Genomic DNA, 19449 nt, shown 5'->3' on the forward strand with positions numbered 1-19449 from the left:
TATGTGTATACATTGATTTTAAGGTAGTTTCCTGCCTGCGATCCGCAGGACCTTTTAGTGTCGCCGTGTCCGGGGACAGTAGGGCCACCTTTTTGGACAAGCGCGTTAAGGCCTTGTCGACCGTGGGTGATGATTCCCACCGTAACCTGTCCTTTGAGGGGAAAGGATACGCCATAATAATTCTTTTGGGAATCTGCAGTTTTTTGTCTGGAGTTTCCCAAGCTTTATCAAATAATGCGTTCAGCTCATAAGATCGGGGAAACGTTACCTCAGGTTTCTTTACCGTAAACCTGTGTACCCTCGTGTCAGGGACAGAGGAGTCATCTGTGATATGCAAAACATCTTTTATTGCAATAATCAAATAATGAATACTTTTTGCCACCCTTGGGTGTAACCTTGCATCATCATAGTCGACACTGGAGTCAGAATCCGTGTCGGTATCAGTGTCTACTATTTGGGACAGGGAACGTTTTTGAGACCCTGAAGGGCCCTGTGACACAGTCAAATCCTTGGACTCTGCTTTGTCCAATCTCTTATGTAATAAATTTACATTTGCAGTTAAAACATTCCACATGTCCAACCAATCAGGTGTCGGCGTTGCCGACGGAGACACCACAATCATCTGCTCCACCTCCTCCTTAGTTGAGCCTTCTGCTTCAGACATGCCGACACACACGTACCGACACAACCCCACACACACAGGGATATTTATATGGAGACAGATCCCCAATAAGGCCCTTTGGAGAGACAGAGAGAGAGTATGCCAGCACACACCCAGCGCCACTGACACCAGAAATAGAATTCCCAGATAAAACAGCGCTTTTATTATATAATCACATTATATACACTCACTGCTGCTAATAAGTGCCCCCCCCCCCCTCTGTTTTGCCCTGTGTCTTCAGCAGGGGAGAGTCCGGGGAGCCGGCTCCATGCAGTGTGCTGTGGAAAAAATGGTGCTTTCAGTGCTGAGGGATCAAGCTCCGCCCCCTCACCGGCAGGCTTCGGTCCCGCTCATTTTTACAATACTGGCGGGGGTTATGATATATAGTGCCTCTGTAGCCTATATATGTATGTTTGCCAGCCCTAGAGGTTTATTGCTGCCCCCCCTGCTCCCTGCACCCATCAGTGCCTTGTGTGTTGTGTGTGGGAGCAATGGCGCGTTGCGTTACCGCTGCGCGCTTACCTCAGTGAAGATCTGAAGTCTTCTGTCGCCTTGAAGTCTTCTTTTCTTCTTATACTCACCCGGCTTCTATTTTCCAGCTCTGCGAGGAGGACGGCGGCGCGGCTCTGGGACAAACGGCAGGGTGAGACCTGCGTTCCGACTCCCTCTGGAGCTAATGGTGTCCAGTAGCCTAAGAAACAGAGCCTATCACAGAAGTAGGTCTGCTTCTCTCTCCTCAGTCCCACGATGCAGGGAGTCTGTTGCCAGCAGTGCTCCCTGAAAATAAAAAACCTAACAAAATTATTTTTCAGAAAAACTCAGCAGAGCTCCCCTGTAATGCACCCAGTCTCCTCTGGGCACAAGATCTAACTGAGGTCTGGAGGAGGGGCATAGAGGGAGGAGCCAGTGCACACCCATACTAAAAGTTCTTTATAGTGCCCATGTCTCCTGTGGAGCCCGTCTATACCCCATGGTCCTTACGGAGTCCCCAGCATCCTCTAGGACGTAAGAGAAAAAACATTAACTGTATCATTAAGTGAGACACATGGACTGAGACATGAAGTAACACACTAGACATTTCCAGTTGTAACATTTTAATGAAAATTTGTACCAGAATCCACTATTTCTCTCTGTTGGCAAGCTGCGTGGCGCAAATGCACTGGCACTGTGGCTGATGAGCTGGCAACACTCGGGGGTACAGGTCAGAGGTCAACAGAAGGGGGCCGTGTTGTGGAGATTAGTGCAATTAACTGTTAGCACCATTACGCTGGCAGGGAGAAGCGTGCCGCAGTTTTCGCAGCAGAGTGTAAAGGAACGCAGTCTGTGCGATACTGTCTGTCTCTTCCATGACACAACGGACTGCAGATCAATAAATAATACAACGTAGAACTGTACAGCAGTAAAGAAATCCAGAATGAAACAGCAGATTACAACGTGTACAAAACACCACAACTGGAAACACACACTAACGTCCAGGGCGAAGCGAGTCACACCAGATTTATCACAGTGACAGCACACGGCAGTGTCAATATTATACACTAGCAGACTCAGGCAATACGTGGCTCGACAGCTGCAGTGGAACTACAAGTTCAAGCAGCATTACAACCACCACTGCCATCTGCTGTATATTTTTGCCTTCATTTTCTACCCAAAATACCACTTCTGCTAAAGACTGGACTACACTGACTAGCTGTCCCCAACACTGCAATCATCGACCAAGATACAAAGTATTACTCGCACTGCAATAAATTCATGACAAATTTTCCTACAATTGCTGATTTAACTGTGTACATGTGTAATCATAAATAATGATGCATCTTTCCTTAGAGATCCCTTACCCTATCTATGTAATCATTAATGTAGGTACACCTTTCATTAGAGAACCATTGTACATATGCAACTGTTGAAGACCTTTCTTTAGAGAATCCTTCCCATACATATGCAATCATTATGTAGATGCACCTTTCATTAGAGAATCCTTCCCATATACAGTGTATGTAATCATTAAGTACTGTAATTGCACCTTTCTCTGGAGAATTCTTATCATACATATGTAAAATCATTATGTAGATGCACCTTTCCTTAGAGAATTCTTCCAATACATTATATATATATATTATTAACATGCATCTTCCCTTAGAAAATCCTTCCCTTACATATGTATTCATTAAAGTAAAGTCATTATATAGATAGAACTTTCCTTAGAGAATCCTTCCCTTACTTTACAATCATTATGTAGATACACCTTTCCTTAAAGAATCCTTCCATTACATTGCAATCATTATTTGCTACACAGTGAGTAATCATTATGTAGATACTCCTTTACTGACATAATCCTTCCCCTACATATGTGATCATTAATGTCAATACACCTTTCTTTAAAGAATCCTTTCCTTTCTTACATAATCACTGATGTACTGTAGTCCCTAGGTGCCCTTTGGCGTGACCTACTTGTCACTTATATGTAGTCTTGCCATTACTGACAAACGCTGGGGCTGTAACGATGGCCCTCCTGCACTGTATGTAGCTCACAGTTCATACCTTGTAAACCTTGGGTAGAATTTTTCAAGTATTTTGGATATATAACCCTTTTAGATATGTCCCCAGCGTGTGCAAGCTAACTGTTCTCCAAACTCCTAATGCATGTGAGAGGTACTAGGTATTATGACACTTGCATGCATACCTAGATTAACCCCTGACACACTGGACGGGATACTGCATACTGTGTTACAGACAAGTGAGGTGTTGCATGACACCCACCCATCTCCCATCAGTCACAGCCGTCAGCCACACATTATTGCTCCCGGAATATATACGTGAGATGCACTTAATGAGTATGATGGGAAGACAGCTATGGCGGAGCACCTTAATAATGATGAGCGGCTAATTATATTAGTGAAGAACTAAGCAGTGGAGTTATACTGCCACAGTGTCACTTTCAGGCACAGTGTCATTGGGCTACTGCGCCCATGCGCACCAAGGATGACCGTACGGCTCCCCCAATGAAAACAGTCAGTGTCACCTCCAGTATACACATGACATAACGTATAAAAGCAGTGGATATATCTGCACTGCATCATTACACAATACGGGATGTCCCAGGTCTGGCGTGGGGCGGGAGGGGGAAGATGAGCTGATGCCATCAGGCTAGTGACCCCAAGGCAACCTGCAAGTGGATATTTTCCCATACAGGACAGTGTGCATACGGTGTGAGACTGTGATGCAGTAGGGTACCCCTCACAGGAATCCCCATGATATTGCTGTGATGCAGTAGGGTACCCCTCACAGGAATCCCCATGATATTGCTGTGATGCAGGAGGGTACCCCTCACAGGAATACCCATGATATTGCTGTGATGCAGTAGGGTACCCCTCACAGGAATCCCCATGATATTGCTGTGATGCAGGAGGGTACCCCTCACAGGAATACCCATGATATTGCTGTGATGCAGTAGGGTACCCCTCACAGAAATACCCATGATATTGCTGTGATGCAGGAGGGTACCTCTCACAGGAATCCACATGATATTGCTGTGATGCAGGAGGGTACCCCTCACAGGAATCCCCATGATATTGCTGTGATGCAGTAGGGTACCCCTCACAGAAATACCCATGATATTGCTGTGATGCAGGAGGGTACCTCTCACAGGAATCACCATGATATTGCTGTGATGCAGGAGGGTACCCCTCACAGGAATCCCCATGATATTGCTGTGATGCAGGAGGGTACCCCTCACAGGAATCCCCATGATATTGCTGTGATGCAGTAGAGTACCCCTCACAGGAATACCCATGATATTGCTGTGATGCAGGAGGGTACCTCTCACAGGAATCCCCATGATATTGCTGTGATGCAGGAGGGTACCTCTCATAGGAATCCCCCTGATATTGCTGGAATATGCATCACATGATGTGGTTGGCCCAGGAGACAACAGCACTCACCGGCCTAAGGTGCAACCTCTGCTAGACTGAGGCAATGGCCAAGTGCTGACGCCAGGGTTACTCTGACAGTGTCGTACTGGGGTGACTGGGACTTCTAGGAGAGGTAGAACTGGGACAGACAATATGTTTCCCAATTAAATGTTTCCAGTGGAAAACCAGGACTAGGCTACGGAGGCGCAGGCCTTGTTACATTTATCTGGCCGCCCACATTTGTCTGTCCAACCTGTCTGTCCTCATTCAGTCACCTGTTCCAACAACCTGGAAGCCTTCTCCCCATCATAAGAAACAAGTCATAATTATCACCATTAACTTGTGAGGTGCCATGGTTATACTGGACCATGCTTTATATATGATGATGGAACCCTCTGCCCTTGTGCAGTTCAGGAACTATAAGTCCCAGCTTGCCTTTTGGGATCTTTAATTCCAAAACAGCAGCTAGAGAAAGTCTGGATGTATCTCCTAGGCTTTGATTTGCCTTTCTAGAGCTGGATCTTATCCGCATAGCAGGACATATGGGGGCGATATGATGTGGGGGTCTGTGATGCCCACTTACCCAGGGAAGGCAGGTCAGTACGGCAACTAGTGGTCACCTTATGACAAGGAGCAGTGCGGAAGCAGGTTAGGTATGGGGTAGTGGGGGATGGACACAGAGGTCCAGCAAAAGGGTCCCTCCCTGTAGCTCATGCAATATACTGACATCAGCTATGAAGGCAAAGATTATGAGCAGGTCCGGGAAAGTTCTCCTGATTCTGTGACTGCAGACAATGGGAAATGTAGTGTGCTCAGGAGCTACTTCTCTCTGTTATGAGACAGCCGTCTTCTGGCTGTCCCTGGTCCCGGGGATCGCCGCGTGTTCTATCACCAGGCATGCAGTAGAACATTATAAGATGTAGACATTGCTACACATGATCTGAAAGCACTAAAGTCATATCATGGAGATGCTGCCTAGGAAGCTGTGAGGAGCAGGATTACAGGTCGGACTGTTGAAGACTCATATTACGATACCTATGAACCTGTTAAGCATAAGGGGCACAATACTACCAGCGACACCAGTATGTCCATGGCACAGGATACAACTGTCGGCCAGTCAGATCGCGGCTACATCCACACGCACACTCGAACGGTCTTGCGCACATACACAGCACATAACACATATCACTACGGTAACTAAGGGAAGAAGACGTCAGCGGCAACGGTTTTGGGCAGGTCTGTTTCAGTTTTTTGGGTGGAGGCGATGACACATTTGTTCTCCCGGCCGCAGGCGCTGAAGTCCCATGTTGGTCACTGGGAGGACGGAAGTGGAGTCATAGTGGATCCCCTCTCTCTTGACATATTACAGGTGAGTTTACATGACGGGTGTGACGGTGGGCAGTAGTGCTGATCTCCTGCAGGAGTGGGGTGTAACGGCCCGGGAACGGGTGGTTGTAAATCAGTACCGATTACCAGATCCCACTGGATCTTCCCCCGGGAGGGGCAAGGATTCTGGCCGAGGCTCGTTTTGGGACATGGTCATCAATCTGTGCACCTGCGGGAGGGAAGGAGGAAAGTGACAGTGTTATAGTGGTATGGGGTCTATGGTCATCACCGTCCAGCTGGGGGTCACATGATGGTTGTGCCCCAACTGTATTCCCAGGGAAGCTGGGCCACCTAGTGGCTGCCTTGCATGGTGGGAGAGTCCTGCTTCTTCCCTTAAAGCTCTAGGCATGTCAATAAGACCCCCAACAACCTTATAAAAAACTGAGGAAATTGCCATTTCCACTGAAGCCCCTAACAATGGCAGCCAAGTGCAAATAATGGGCTTTCTGAACTACCCAGATCCAACAGGGTAAAAAAAAAATTAACAGTACTTGTCACCTTAAATGTATGACTATGGTGGTTATATAAAGTAAAACCTCACTACTAAGAGCCCACTGCACCTGGTAATATAATCTGAGCACCTGGAAGTGTGTGATGGCAAAGTGGCCCCTATTGCATTGGGTGTGGGCAACAAGTAGACACCCTAAGGAGGGACATTTGGCAGCATTGTCCTCTCCACTCCCACCGCTTACCAGATAAGCTGAAGCCGGACTCGTGGAGGTCTCGCATGCCACCGTGACGAGTTGATGGTCGAGTTGGAGTGTCTGCTGATGGGCTTCCTGTTTCCTTCTTCCCAGAATGCACCACAACTGCCACATCCCCTTGGTATGGAGTACGGTCTACAGATTTTAGGCTTAACGTCTACATAGATACATAGTAGAGAAAAGAAATATACACATTGCATAAGTCAGTATTTGCAAAAAAAAAAAAAAAAACAGTGAGAGCTGATAACAACCAAAGTCACAGATCAGCTCACACTACAGGACAATAAACATGGAAACTCACACTTCTAAGTTCAATTAAAAAAAAAAAATTGAGAAAAAACGATTGGTCACTACAAACATGTGACCCCAATGGTTTAGTTCTGGTAGATGTCCTTGTTCATCAATAGTTCACATGTAGGAACAACCAATGAAATTTAAACATGAGCAAGCCAGGGAACCATAAGAACAAAAGAACAACATCCTCACCAAAATATCTCCATTATCTAAGATTTGTACTACTGTATGTAACATATTTATTGCTGTCGGGAAAGAGCTGCCTCTTAGACGGCTAGAACGACAACGTATAGGACTCTCACTCGTTATCCCTGAATAAGACTGTTATCCCTGGGGTACCCCCTATTCCACCATGCATTTTACCACTCACAGTACACAGGGCCTCATTCACTAAGGATTGCAGCAGGGGCGGAACTACTGGCGGGGCAGGCAGTGCATTGCACTGGGGCCCCGCCGCACTCAAGGGCCCACAGCCGCCGGCCGGCATTACATGAATGAGTCACAATGACTCATTGTATCTCATGCCGCAGCCGCACACCAGCGCTCCCGTGACCCGCCGTCGGGTCAGCGTCCCGCGACTCCCGCCGCCCGCCCGTCATAAGGAACGATCTGGCCACCCGCCAGGGCACTACGGGCAGCAACCGCACTGCAGCACCAGACACGCTGCTGCGGCTGCCGCCTCTGTAACACACGAAGAGGGAGGAGGGTCCGTCCCTCCCTCCCTCATATACAAACAGGTCACCGTCTCACACACTCTCTTGTGACTGGCTGCTGCTGGAGGGAATGCTCTCTCCAGCGCCTCGTCCTTCACTGCTGCAATATCATGTTATCAATCAGGAAAGCGAGGAGGGGCAGCTAACAGCTCCTCCCCCTTCCTGTTTATATCCCGCCCCTCCCTCGGCTTCCTCTCTCTCTCTCTCTCTCTGTATTTGGGCGCCGGGGATCTGACAAGCATCACGCCAAGATCTCGTGGCCGTCCCCGGCGCCCACTGTCATAATGGGAGGGACTGGGAGAGAGAGGGAGAGAGAGAGAGGAGCTGGAGCTGCTGCTGTTCATTCCCTATGTGCATGGTGAGTCTCCATTTGCTTTTATTGCTGTCTGCAGCAACCCCCTGGGGCTGGTAGGAATTATGTGTTTCAATTCTGTTGCATCACATGTGTAGAAAAACACACACACAAAAAAAAAAAAAATTATATATATGTATATATGTATATGTGTGTGTGTGTATGTATGTATGTATATATATATATATATATTGTACGTATAATTTTTTTTTAATTTCTTATGAAAAAAATGTATATTTTTATATTGAGTTTCATCTCTTGCCTCTGTATCACCGATACCATGTGTTTTTCAGCCGATAAAGATGGCTTCTAATTTGATACTGCGTTAATTACCATCAATCATTAATCGCAATATCCGTCTGTTTTCACCTACCGAAGCGACATCGCAGCTTTTTGTATATCCCCCCCCCCCCACCACCACCCCCTGCCCTTGTCTGTTTCTATATTTTGCAGTTTTAAGTAGTTACATCACCACCACCTGTTAGGGGTCTCCCTTACTCCATTTCCGCCGTTATGTGTAAAAAGTGTATGCTGTCTGCCGTAATGTGTAAAATGGGGACGCTGTCTGCCGTAATGTGTAAAATGGGGACGCTGTCTGCCGTAATGTGTAAAATGGGGACGCTGTCTGCCGTAATGTGTAAAAAGTGCACGCTGTCTGCCGCTATGTGTAACGAGGGCACGCTGTCTGCCGCTATGTGTAAAAAGTGTATGCTGTCTGCCGTTATGTGTAAATAGTGCACGCTGTCTGGCGCTATGTGTAACGAGGGCACGCTGTCTGCCGTTATGTGTAAAAAGTGCACGCTGTCTGCCGTTATGTGTAAAAAGGGGAATCTTTTCGCTGTAAGGTGTAAAAGGGTCTCTACCTGGTGTAGTGGTGCTACTGTGCGGCGTAATTTGAAGAATGGAGACTACTGTGCACCGTTTTATGAATTGGTATTATTTTGTGGACACACCCCTTCCCCACGAAGCCACGCCACTATGTATTTTTGCGCACGCCTACGGCGCGCACTGCCCATGGGGTGGACTTAGATGGGATGGGGGGCCCAAAGCATTTTGTCGCACCTGGGCCCACCGCTTGCTTGTTCCGCCACTGGTATGCAACATCTTTGCGATTGCAATATTTAGCAATGCAAATGCAGGAGGATGTGCATAGCACCTCCCCCCTGCATACCACCTCCCACCTCCACACCACCTCCCGCCTCCATACCACCTCCAGCCTCCATACTACCTCCCCCTGCATACCACCTCCTGCCTCCATACCACCTCCCGCCTCTATACAACCTCCTGCCTCCATACCACCTCCCGCCTCTATACCACCTCCTGCCTAAATACCACCTCCCCCCTGCATACCACCTCATGTCTCCATACCACCTCCCCCTGCATACCACCTCCTCCCTGCATACCACCTCCTGCCTTCATACCACCTCCCGCCTCCATACCACCTCCAGCCTCCATACCACCTCCCCCCTGCATACCACCTCCTCCCTGCATACCACCTCCTGCCTCCATACCACCTCCTGCATACCACCTCCTCCCTTCATACCACCTCCTGCCTCCATACCACCTCCCCCCTTCATACCACCTCCTCCCTGTATATACCACCTCCAGCCTCCATACGACCTCTCCTGCCTCCATACCACCTCCTCCCTGCATATCATCTACTGCCTCCATACCACCACCCCCATGCATACCACCTCCTAACTCCATACTACCTCCTCCCTGCATACCTACTGCCTCCATATCACCAGCCCCCTGCATACCACCTCCTGCCTCCATACCACCTCCCCCCTGCATACCACCTCCTCCCTGCATACCACCTCCTGCCTCCATACCACCTCCTGCCTCCATACCATCTCCCGCCTCCATACCACCTCCACCCTGCATACCACCTCCTGCCTCCATACCACCTGCTGCCTCCATACCACCTCCACCCTGCATACCACCTCCCCCTGCATACCACCTACTGCCTCCATACCACCTTCCCCCTGCATACCACCTACTGCCTCCATACCACCTCCCCCTGCATACCACCTCCCCCTGCATACCACCTCCACCCCTGTATACCACCTCCTGCCTCCATACCACCTCCTCCCTGCATACCTACTGCCTCCATATCACCTGGCCCCTGCATACCACCTCCTGCCTCCATACCACCTCCCGCCCGCATACCACCTCCTGCCTCCATATCACCTCCTCCCTGCATACCACCTCCTGCCTTCATACCACCTCCTGCCTCCATACCATCTCCTCCGTGCATACCACCTCCTGCCTCCATACAACCTCCACCCATACCACCTGCTGCCTCCATACCACCTCCACCCTGCATACCACCTACTGCCTCCATACCACCTCCCACCTGCATACCTCCTCCCCCTGCATACCACCTCCTTCCTCCATACCACTTCCCCCCTGCATACCACCTCCTGCCTCCATACCACCTTCCCCTGCATACCACCTCCTCCCTGCATACCTCCTCCCCCCTGCATACCACCTCCTGCCTCCATACCACCTCCACCTGCATACTACCTCCCCCTTGCATACCACCTCCTGCCTCCATACCACCTCCTCCCTGCATACCACCTCCTGCCTCCATACCACCTCCTCCCTGCATACCTACTGCCTCCATATCACCTGCCCCCTGCATACCACCTCCTGCCTCCATACCACCTCCCGCCTTCATACCACCGCCCGCATACCACCTCCTGCCTCCATATCACCTCCTCCCTGCATACCACCTCCTGCCTCCATACCACCTGCTGCCTCCATACCACCTCCCCCCTGCATACCACCTTCCCCCTGCATACCACCTTCCCCCTGTATACCACCTCCTGCCTCCATACCACCTTCCCCCTGCATACCACCTACTGCCTCCATACCACCTCCTGCCTGCATACCACCTCCTGCCTCCATACCACCTCCCGCCTTCATACCACCTCCCGCCCGCATACCACCTCCTGCCTCCATATCACCTCCTCCCTGCATACCACCTCCTGCCTCCATACCACCTCCTCCCTGCATACCACCTCCTGCCTCCATACCACCTGCTGCCTCCATACCACTTCCACCCTGCATACCACCTACTGCCTCCATAACACCTCCCACCTGCATACCTCCTCCCCCCTGCATACCACCTCCTTCCTCCATACCACCTCCCCCCTGCATACCACCTCTTGCATCCATACCACCTCCCCCTGTATACCACCTCCTCCCTGCATACCTGCTCCCCCCTGCATACCACCTACTGCCTCCATACCACCTCCTGCCTGCATACCACCTCCTGCCTCCATACCACCTCCCACCTTCATACCACCTCCCGCCCGCATACCACCTCCTGCCTCCATATCACCTCCTCCCTGCATACCACCTCCTGCCTCCATACCACCTACTCCCTCCATACCACCTCCTGCCTCCATACCATCTCCTCCGTGCATACCACCTCCTGCCTCCATACCACCTCCTCCCTGCATACCACCTCCTGCCTTTATACCACCTGCTGCCTCCATACCACTTTCACCCTGCATACCACCTACTGCCTCCATACCACCTCCCACCTGCATACCTCCTCCCCCCTGCATACCACCTTCTTCCTCCATACCACCTCCCCCCTGCATACCACCTCCTGCATCCATACCACCTCCCCCTGCATACCACCTCCTCCCTGCATACCTGCTCCCCCTTGCATACCACCTCCTGCCTCCATACCACCTCCCCCTGCATACCACCTCCTGCCTCCATACCACCTCCTCCCTGCATACCACCTCCCGCCTTCATACCACCTCCCGCCTGCATACCACCTCCCGCCTGCATACCACCTCCTGCCTCCATATCACCTCCTCCCTGCATACCACCTCCATACCACCTCCCGCCTCCATACCACCTCCCCCTGCATACCACCTCCACCCCTGTATACCACCTCCTGCCTCCATACCACCTCCTCCCTGCATACCTACTGCCTCCATATCACCTGCCCCCTGCATACCACCTCCTGCCTCCATACCACCTCCACCCTGCATAGCACTTCCTTCCTGCATACCACCTCAAGTCTCCATACCATCTCCCCCCTGCATACCACCTCCTCCGTGCATACCACCTCATGCATCCATACCACCACCTCCTGCATACCTCCACCCCCCTGCATACCACCTCCTGCCTCCATACCACCTCCTGCCTCCATACCACCTTCCCCCTGCATACCACCTCCTGCCTCCATACCACCTACCCCCTGCATACCACCTTCTGCCTCCATACCACCTCCTCCTGCATACCACCTCCTGCCTCCATACCACCTCCCCCTGCATACCACCGACACCCTGCATACCACCTCCTGCCTCCATACCACCTCATCCCTGCATACCACCTCCTGCCTCCATACCACCTCCCCTCTGCATACCACCTCCTCCCTGCATACCACCTCCTGCCTCCATACCACCTCCCGCCTTCATACCACCTCCCGCCCGCATACCACCTCCTGCCTCCATATCACCTCCTCCCTGCATACCACCTCCTTCCTCCATACCACCTACTCCCTCCATACCACCTCCTGCCTCCATACCATCTCCTCCGTGCATACCACCTCCTGCCTCCATACCACCTCCACCCTGCATACCACCTCCTGCCTCCATACCACCTCCTGCCTCCATACCACCTGCTGCCTCCATACCACCTCCACCCTGCATACCACCTCCACACTGCATACCACCTACTGCCTCCATACCACCTCCCACCTGCATACCTCCTCCCGCCTGCATACCACCACCTTCCTCCATACCATCTCCCCCCTGCATACCACCTCCTGCCTCCATACCACCTCCCCCTGCATACCACCTCCTCCCTGCATACCTCCTCCCCCCTGCATACCACCTCCTGCCTCCATACCATCTCCCCCTGCATACCAACTCCCCCCTGCATACCACCTCCTGCCTCCATACCACCTCCCCCTGCATACCACCTCCTCCCTGCATACCTCCTCCCCCCTGCATACCACCTCCTGCCTCCATACCACCTCCCCCTGCATACCACCTCCTGCCTCCATACCACCTCCCCCTGCATACCACCTCCTGCCTCCATACCACCTTCCCCTTGCATACAACATCCTGCCTCCATACCACCTCCTCCTGCATACCACCTCCTGCCTCCATACCACCTCCCGCCTCCATACCACCTTCCCCCTGCATACCACCTCCTCCCTGCATACCTCCTCCCCCCTGAATACCACATCCTGCCTCCATACCACCTCCCCCCTGCATACGACCTCCCCGCTGCATACCACCTCCCCCCTGCATACCACCTCCCGCCTCCATACCACCTCCCCCCTGCATACCACCTCCTGCCTCCATACCATCTCCCCCTGCATACCAACTCCCCCCTACATACCACCTCCTGCCTCCATACCACCTCCCCCTGCATACCACCTCCTCCCTGCATACCTCCTCCCCCTGCATACCACCTCCTGCCTCCATACCACCTCCCCCTGCATACCACCTCCTGCCTCCATACCACCTCCCCCTGCATACCACCTCCTGCCTCCATACCACCTTCCCCTTGCATACCACCTCCTGCCTCCATACCACCTTCCCCTTGCATACCACATCCTGCCTCCATACCACCTCCCCCTGCATACCACCTCCTCCTGCATACCACCTCCTGCCTCCATACCACCTCCCGCCTCCATACCACCTTCCCCCTGCATACCACCTCCTCCCTACATACCTCCTCCCCCCTGAATACCACATCCTGCCTCCATACCACCTCCCCCGGCATACCACCTCCTGCCTCCATACCACCTTCCCCTTGCATACCACATCCTGCCTCCATACCACCTCCCCCTGCATACCACCTCCTCCTGCATACCACCTCCTGCCTCCATACCACCTCCCGCCTCCATACCACCTTCCCCCTGCATACCACCTCCTCCCTGCATACCTCCTCCCCCCTGAATACCACATCCTGCCTCCATACCACCTCCCCCCTGCATACGACCTCCCCGGTGCATACCACCTCCCCCCTGCATACCACCTCCCGCCTTCATACCACCTCCCCCCTGCATACCACCTCCTCCCTGCATACCACCTCCTCCGTGCATAGTACCTCCTGCCTCCATACCACCTTCCCCTGCATACCACCTCCTCCCTACATACCACCTCCCGCCTCCATACCACCTCCCCCCTGCATACCACCTCCCCCCTGCATACCACCTACTGCCTCCTTACCACCTCCTCCCATTACACAAGACCCGAACACACAGCGTGTGCAGGTAAGACTAAGGGGAGCTGCCTCTATGTCACTCCCAATGTCCGTCTCACAAGGCCCGGACACACAACGTGTGCAGGTAAGGCTGAGGGGAGCGGCCTCTGTGTTACCCCGAATGTCTGTCACACAAGGCCCGGGCACACAGCGTGCAGGTAAGGCTGAGGAGCGCGGCCTCTGTGTTACCCCCAATGTGCGTCACACAGGGCCCGGAAACACAGTGTGTGCAGGTAAGGCTGATTGGAGCGGCCTCTGTGTTACTCCCAATGTCCCACACACAGGGCCCGGATACACAGCGTGCAGGTAAGGCTGAGGGGAACGGCCTCTGTGTTACTCCCAATGTGCGTCACACAGGGCCCGGATACACAGCGTGCAGGTAAGGCTGAGGGGAACGGCCTCTGTGTTACTCCCAATGTGCGTCACACAGGGCCCGGACACAGAGCGTGCAGGTAAGGCTGAGGGGAGCGGCCTCAGTGTTACCCCCAATGTTCGTCACACAGGGCCCGGACACAGAGCGTGCAGGTAAGGCTGAGGGGAGCGGCCTCTGTGTTACCCCCAATGTCCGTCACACAGGGCCCGGACACACAGCGTGCAGGTAAGGCTGAGTGGAGCGGCCTCTAAGTTAACCCCAATGTCCGTCACACAGGGCCCGGACACACAGCGTGCAGGTAAGGCTGAGGGGAGCGGCCTCTGTGTTACTCCCAATGTCTGTCACACAGGGCCCGGACACACAGCGTGCAGGTAAGGCTGGGGGGAGCGGCCTCTGTGTTACTCCCAATATCTGTCACACAGGGCCCGGACACACAGCGTGCAGGTAAGGCTGAGGGGAGCGGCCACTGTGTTACCCCCAATGTCCGTCACACAGGGCCCGGACACACAGCGTGCAGGTAAGGCTGAGGGGAGCGGCCTCTGTGTTACCCTCAATGTCCGTCACACAGAGCCCGGACGCACAGCGTGCAGGTAAGGTTGAGTGGAACGCCCTCTGAGTTACCATCAAAATGTCCGTTACACAGGGCCCGGACGCACAGCGTGCAGGTATGGCTGAGGGGAGCGGCCTCTGAGTTACCCCCAATGTCCGTCACACAAGGCCCGGACACGCAGCGTGTGCAGGTAAGGCTGAGGGGAGCGGCCTCTGTGATACTCCCAATGTCTGTCACACAGGGCCCGGATACACAGCGTGCAGGTAAGGCTGAGGGGAGCGGCCTCTGTGTTACCCCCAATGAGCGTTACACAGGGCCCGGACACACAGCGTGCAGGTAAGGCTGAGGGGAGCGGCCCCTGAGTTACCCCCAATGTGCGTCACACAGGGCCCGGACACACAGCGTGCAGGTAAGGCTGAGGGGAGCGGCCTCTGAGTTACTCCCAATGTGCGTCACACAGAGCCCGGACACACAGGGGGCAGGTAAGGCTGAGGGGAGCGGCCTCTGAGCTACCCCCAATGTCCGTCACACAGGGCCCGGATACACAGCGTGTAGGTAAGGCTGAGGGGAGCGGCCTCTGTGTTACCCCCAACGTCCGTCACACAGGGCCCGGACACATAGCATGCAGGTAAGGCTGAGGGGAGCGGCCTCTGTGTTACCCCCAATGTCTGTCACACAGGGCCCGGATACACAGCGTGCAGGTAAGGCTGAGGGGAGTGGCCTCTGTGTTACTCCCAATGTCTGTCACACAGGGCCCGGGTACACAGCGTGAAGGTAAGGCTGAGGGGAGCGGTCTCTGTGTTACCCCCAATGTCCGTCACACAGGAACCGGACACGCAGCGTGTGCAGGTAAGGCTGAGGGGAGCGGCCTCTGTGATACTCCCAATGTCTGTCACACAGGGCCCGGACACACAGCGTGCAGGTAAGGCTGAGGGGAGCGGCCCCTGAGTTACCCCCAATGTGCGTCACACAGGGCCCAGACACACAGCGTGCAGGTAAAGGCTGAGGGGAGCGGCCTCTGAGTTACTCCCAATGTGCGTTACACAGGGCCCGGACACACAGGGGGCAGGTAAGGCTGAGGGGAGCGGCCTCTGAGCTACCCCCAATGTCCGTCACACAGGGCCCGGATACACAAGTGCAGGTAAGGCTGAGGGGAGCGGCCTCTGTGTTACCCCCAACGTCCGTCACACAGGGCCCGGACACATAGCGTGCAGGTAAGGCTGAGGGGAGCGGCCTCTGTGTTACCCCCAACGTCCGTCACACAGGGCCCGGACACACAGCGTGCAGGTAAGGCTGAGGGGAGCGGCCTCTGTGTTACCCCCAACGTCCGTCACACAGGGCCCGGACACACAGGGGGCAGGTAAGGCTGAGGGGAGCGGCCCCTGAGTTACATCCAATGTCCGTCACACAGGGCCCGGACACACAGCGTGCAGGTAAGGCTGAGGGGAGCGGCCTCTGTGTTACCCCGAATGTCTGTCACACAGGGCCCGGACACACAGCGTGCAGGTAAGGCTGAGGGGAGCGGCCTCTGTGTTACCCCCAATGTCTGTCACACAGGGCCCGGACACACAGAGTGCAAGGTTAGGCTGAGGGAGCGGCCTCTGTGTTACCCCCAATGTCTGTCACACAGGGCCCGGACACACAGCGTGCAGGTAAGGCTGAGGGGAGCGGCCTCTGTGTTACCCCCAACGTCCGTCACACAGGGCCCGGACACATAGCGTGCAGGTAAGGCTGAGGGGAGCGGCCTCTGTGTTACCCCCAATGTCCGTCACACAGGGCCCGGACACACAACGTGCAGGTAAGGCTGGGGGGAGCGGCTTCTGTGTTACCCCCAATGTCCGTCACACAGGGCCCGGACACACAGCGTGCAGGTAAGGCTGAGGGGAGCGGCCTCTGTGTTACCCCCAATGTCTGTCACACAGAGCCCGGACACACAGCATGCAGGTAAGGCTGAGGGGAGCGGCCTCTGTGTTATCCTCAATGTCTGTCACACAGGGCCCGGACACACAGCGTGCAGGTAAGGCTGAGGGGAGCGGCCTCTGTGTTACCCCCAACGTCCGTCACACAGGGCCCGGACACACAGCGTGCAGGTAAGGCTGAGGGGAGCGGCCTCTGTGTTACCCCCAATGTCTGTCACACAGGGCCCGGACACACAGCGTGCAGGTAAGGCTGAGGGGAGCGGCCTCTGTGTTACCCCCAATGTCCGTCACACAGGGCCCGGACACACAACGTGCAGGTAAGGCTGAGGGAAGCGGATTCTGTGTTACCCCGAATGTCTGTCACAAAGGGCCCGGACACACAGCGTGCAGGTAAGGCTGAGGGGAGCGGCCTCTGTGTTACCCCCAATGTCCGTCACACAGGGCCCGGACACACAGCGTGCAGGTAAGGCTGAGGGGAGCGGCCTCTGTGTTACCCCCAATGTCCGTCACACAGGGCCCGGACACACAGCGTGCAGGTAAGGCTGAGGGGAGCGGCCTCTGTGTTACCCCCAATGTCTGTCACACAGGGCCCGGACACACAGCGTGCAGGTAAGGCTGAGGGGAGCGGCCTCTGTGTTACCCCCAATGTCTGTCACACAGGGCCCGGACACATAGCGTGCAGGTAAGGCTGAGGGGAGCGGCCTCTGTGTTACCCCCAATGTCTGTCACACAGGGCCCGGACACACAGCGTGCAGGTAAGGCTGAGGGGAGCGGCCTCTGTGTTACCCCCAATGTCCGTCACACAGGGCCCGGACACACAGCGTGCAGGTAAGGCTGAGGGGAGCGGCCTCTGTGTTACCCCCAATGTCCGTCACACAGGGCCCGGACACACATCGTGCAGGTAAGGCTGAGGGGAGCGGCCTCTGTGTTACCCCCAATGTCCGTCACACAGGGCCCGGACACAAAGCGTGCAGGTAAGGCTGAGGGGAGCGGCCTCTGAGTTAAACTTTCTGCAACAAGTTGGATGAGGATAAAAATCAAATATTTATAAAGTGCCTAAAACTTTGGAGTAACTCGTCATTTCCTTATAAAGTACAGTGATGGGATTATTGTTCTGTGGAATCCATTGTAACACTGGGGCAGATGTATTAAGCCTGGAGAAGTGATAAAGAAGTGATAAGTGGATGGTGATAACGCACCAATCATTACAGGTTTGTCAAAACGACAGTAGAAGCTGATTGGCTGGTGCGTTATCACCTTGCACTTATCACTGCTTTATCACTTCTCCAGGCTTAATACATCTGCCCCAGTGTGACAAATGCTGGACAATACAGTGGTTAGGACCCTCTGCAGTGTTGGCCTGGCAGTATGCGCTACGGCTGGGGATGGTTTCCCAGGGTGTCATTAGACAGCAGCCGCTAGCTGTGACACCAGCAGACAATGGGGTATATTTACTAAAAATCGTATTTTCCCGTTTGAGGTCAAAGTTCAATCACAAATGACATCGAAAGTGTAAATATGCAACTTTTTGAATTTAGTACGACTAATTTACTAAGCTGTCGTATTCTGCATTTTCGGTTTTACAGATGTCGATGTCATTCTATTTTTTAGGCAGTGTTTTACGTGAGTGACTTGTAAAACACTGCCGACTTTAATACAATGAATCTCGTCCGGATCTGAGAGATCCGTGCTGGGCTTCATTGTGCACCTTGTTAAAAAAAAAAAAACAGTGTTAAAATCTAAAAAAAAATTGCGTGGGGTCCCCCCTCCTAAGCCAAACCAGCCTCGGGCTCTTTGAGCCGATCCTGGTTGCAAAAATATGGGGGGGGAAATGATAGAGGTTCCCCCATATTTAAACAACCAGCACCGGGCTCTGCGCCTGGTCCTGGTTCCAAAAATACGGGGGACAAAAAGCGTAGGGGTCCCCCGTATTTCTGAAACCAGCACCGGGCTCCACTAGCCAGATACATAATGCCACATCCGGGGGACACTTTTATATAGGTCCCGGCGGCCCTGACATTACATAACCAACTAGTCACCCCTGGCCGGGGTACCCTGGAGGAGTGGGGACCCCTTCAATCAAGGGGTCCCCCCCCTCCAGCCACCCAAGGACCAGGGGTGAAGCCCGAGGCTGTCCCCCCCCATCCAATGGGCTGCGGATGGGAGGCTGATAGCCGTTGTGTAAAAAAATGAATATTGTTTTTAGTAGCAGTACTACAAGTCCCAGCAAGCCTCCCCTGCAAGCTGGTACTTGGAGAACCACAAGTACCAGCATGCGGAGGAAAACCGGGCCCGCTGGTACCTGTAGTACTACTACTAAAAAAATACCCCAATAAAAACATA

The 19449-nt window shown here is 53.7% G+C and overlaps 1 protein-coding gene across 1 annotated transcript in view; it reads right to left on the reverse strand.

Annotated features, from left to right (window-relative positions):
* Positions 1-1738: 1738 nt before the first annotated feature.
* DPYSL5 (dihydropyrimidinase like 5) overlaps positions 1739-19449 on the reverse strand; it is a 168771-nt gene continuing 151060 nt past the window's right edge. Inside the window, exons 12-13 of the mRNA XM_063914956.1 lie at positions 6651-6819; positions 1739-6127 (exon numbers count right to left, since the gene is read on the reverse strand). Coding sequence (XP_063771026.1) covers positions 6042-6127; positions 6651-6819 — 255 coding nt within the window. The 3' untranslated portion in view covers positions 1739-6041. The remainder of the gene's footprint in view (positions 6128-6650; positions 6820-19449) is intronic.

The sequence above is a fragment of the Pseudophryne corroboree genome, chromosome 4 (assembly GCF_028390025.1).
Source record: "Pseudophryne corroboree isolate aPseCor3 chromosome 4, aPseCor3.hap2, whole genome shotgun sequence".
NCBI classification, from domain to species: Eukaryota; Metazoa; Chordata; class Amphibia; order Anura; family Myobatrachidae; genus Pseudophryne; species Pseudophryne corroboree.